This window comes from Hoplias malabaricus, chromosome X2 (genome assembly GCF_029633855.1).
Source record: "Hoplias malabaricus isolate fHopMal1 chromosome X2, fHopMal1.hap1, whole genome shotgun sequence".
Classification (NCBI taxonomy): Eukaryota; Metazoa; Chordata; class Actinopteri; order Characiformes; family Erythrinidae; genus Hoplias; species Hoplias malabaricus.
In genome coordinates, this window is record NC_089819.1 from 57,025,684 (window position 1) to 57,028,558 (window position 2,875).

At 52.7% G+C, this 2,875-nt stretch overlaps 1 protein-coding gene across 1 annotated transcript; it reads left to right on the plus strand.

Annotated features, from left to right (window-relative positions):
• The first annotated feature begins 445 nt into the window (after positions 1–445).
• Positions 446–2,483, plus strand: LOC136677432 (uncharacterized). The gene is made up of 2 exons (XM_066654948.1): positions 446–452; positions 1,606–2,483. Exons 1-2 carry the CDS (start codon positions 446–448, stop codon positions 2,481–2,483), a joined length of 885 nt encoding a protein of 294 aa, XP_066511045.1.
• The last annotated feature ends 392 nt before the right edge of the window (positions 2,484–2,875 follow it).

Below are 2,875 nucleotides of genomic sequence, written 5' to 3' on the forward strand. Positions count from 1 at the left end.
CCTTTTTGACAGCAAAATGAGCGAATCAGCGATCCTTTGGTGTAAAGATCCATGGGAGCATTACGTTTTCATTCTGTTCTGAGTTGAACTGGAGACTTTCTTAAACCTAAATGCATTTTCTTTGTTAAAAACGACAAAGCAACAAATCAAGCTTCTATTTTTGGTGGGTTTTTTTTAGTAGCTGTTTGTGTTTGGAGACTGACTTCTATCACTCTTTCTGACTTCTATCACAGTTTCTGTCCAGCGGGTGCTGCTGAGCCCCTCCACCGTCACAAAGCACTCTCAGGTGGACACACTTCACATGGGCCAAGGCTGTTTAAGCAGCCTAGTGCTGCTGGCCATTGAGAGGACACTAGTCAAGTCTGGAAAAGACGCCTTGGGTATGTGGCGTTACGGTGTTGAGTATGTGTGTATGGAGCAGTGTAGGCTAAGTATGTAGGGTACGATGTGGAGTATGTGTGTCGGGTGCAATGTAGGGTACGTGCATAGGTTATGTTTGTAGGGCAGGTATGTAGGCTGCAGTGTAGGGTGCAGTGTAGGGTATGGTGAAGGGTTAGTGTGTAAGGTACTGTGTAGGGTACGGTGTAGGGTGCAGTGTAGGGTGCAGTGTAGGGTACAATAGAGGGTCCAGTGTAGGGTGTGATGTAGGGTACGGTGTAGGGTACAGTGTAGGGAGCAGTGTAGAGTGTGGTGTTGGGTACAATGTAGGGTGCCGTGTAGGGTATGATGTAGGGTACAGTGTAGGTTACATGTGTAGGGTGCAGTGTAGGGTGTGATGTAGGATACGGTGTATGGTGCGGTGTAGGGTAGGGTGTAGGATGTGGTGTAGAGTGTGGTGTACGGTACGGTGTAGGTTGCAGTGTAGGGTAAAATGAAGGTTGCAGTGTAGGGTAAAATATAGGGTACAGTGTATAGTACGAGTGTAGGGTGCGGTGTAGCTGCCCCCATTCCCCTCCCCAATACCCACTGCTCCACCTCCCTCTCCCCCACTGCCCCACCCTCCCACCTCACCTCACCCTCCCATCTCACCTCACCCTCCCATCTCACCTCACCCTACCCCACTACCACCTCCCCCTCCCCCACTGCCCCCCACTCCCACCTCACCCTCTCTCACTATCCCTGTCACACTTCTCCACTGCCCAAGCCTCTCCTGCCTCCACCTGCTCTTCCCTCACTCTCCCCCATTACCTTGCCCCCCACCTGACTCTTATCAGCTCAAATCAATGCCAACTCTGTGCCTCTCACTGAGTTTAATCAAGACATCAACCTACAATTTCTGCTCGTTTCTCTTCTTGTTTTCTCTCATCTCTTGGTCTCTCCCTCATTCCCACGGCGTTCCCGATAATGCTCTTGGATCACAATGGAGACAGGGAACGGAAATTTCTCAGATTTTTTTCAGTCACTTCAATTTACCCCCCCACTCCCCACACCAGAGAGATAAAGAGAGAGAGAGAGAGAGAGAGAGAGAGAGAGAGAATAAAATTGGAATGTCTCTTGCCCGAGAGGACAGTAGTGTGTAGAGAGAGAGAGAGAGAGAGAGAGAGTGAGACCCACCCAACCCTCCATCACTACTACCCCTGCTTCCCCCGGCTATCCCCCACCCAGAGCAATCCCAACAAGCTGGACCACCACTCACCAGCACCCAGCGGACACCACCCAGCTACACCACACTCCCCAGCACCCAGCAGACCACACCCAACTACACCACACTCCCCAGCACCCAGCAGACCACACCCAACTACACCACACTCCCCAGCACCCAGCAGACCCCATTCAGCTACACCACACTCCCCAGAACCCAGCAGACCCCACCCAACTACACCACACCCCCCAGCACCAAGCAGACCCCACCCAGCTACACCACACTCCCCAATACCCAGCAGACCCCACCCAGCTACACCACACTCCCCAGCACCCAGCAGACACCACCCAACTACACCACACTCCCCAACACCCAGCAGACCCCATTCAGCTACACCACACTCCCCAGAACCCAGCAGACCCCACCCAACTACACCACATCCCCCAGCATCCAGCAGACCCCACCCAGCTACACCACACTCCCCAATACCCAGCAGACCCCACCCAGCTACACCACACTCCCCAGCACCCAGCAGACACCACCCAACTACACCACACTCCCCAACACCCAGCAGACCCCATTCAGCTACACCACACTCCCCAGCACCCAGCAGACACCACCCAACTACACCACACTCCCCAGCACCCTGCAGACCCCACCCAGCTACACCACACTCCCCAGCACCCAGCAGACCACATCCAGCTACACCACACCCCCCAGCACCCAGCAGACCCCATCCAGCTACACCACACTCCCCAGCACCCAGCAGACCCCACCCAGCTACACCACACTCCTCAGAACCCAGCAGACACTGCCCAGCTACACCACGCCCCCCAACACCCAGCAGACCCCACCCAGCTACACCACACTCCTCAGCACCCAGCAGACATCGCCCAGCTAGACCACACTCCCCAACACCCAGCAGACTATACTCAGCATTATAATCCCATCAATTAAACACCCCAGTATTAAAAGAGGTAGAGATTATGAAGGAATAATTATTTGGTACAAATCAAAATTATCAAGATTCATAATTCCACTAAAATATGAAAAATCTCTAATTCGGCTTAAAATGAAAAACATGAAATCACAAACACCTCAAAAGATATCTTTCTATGCACCATTTACATCCCTCCCAGTGAATCCCCTTATGACAGCCTCCACCACCAGATCAGCAGCTTCCAGGCCCAGGGCAGTGTGCTGATCTGCGGAGACCTGAATGCCCGCACAGGATCTCTACCTGACCTCAGTACAGAGCACAGTAACAATTATATATTATGACATAATAACCCA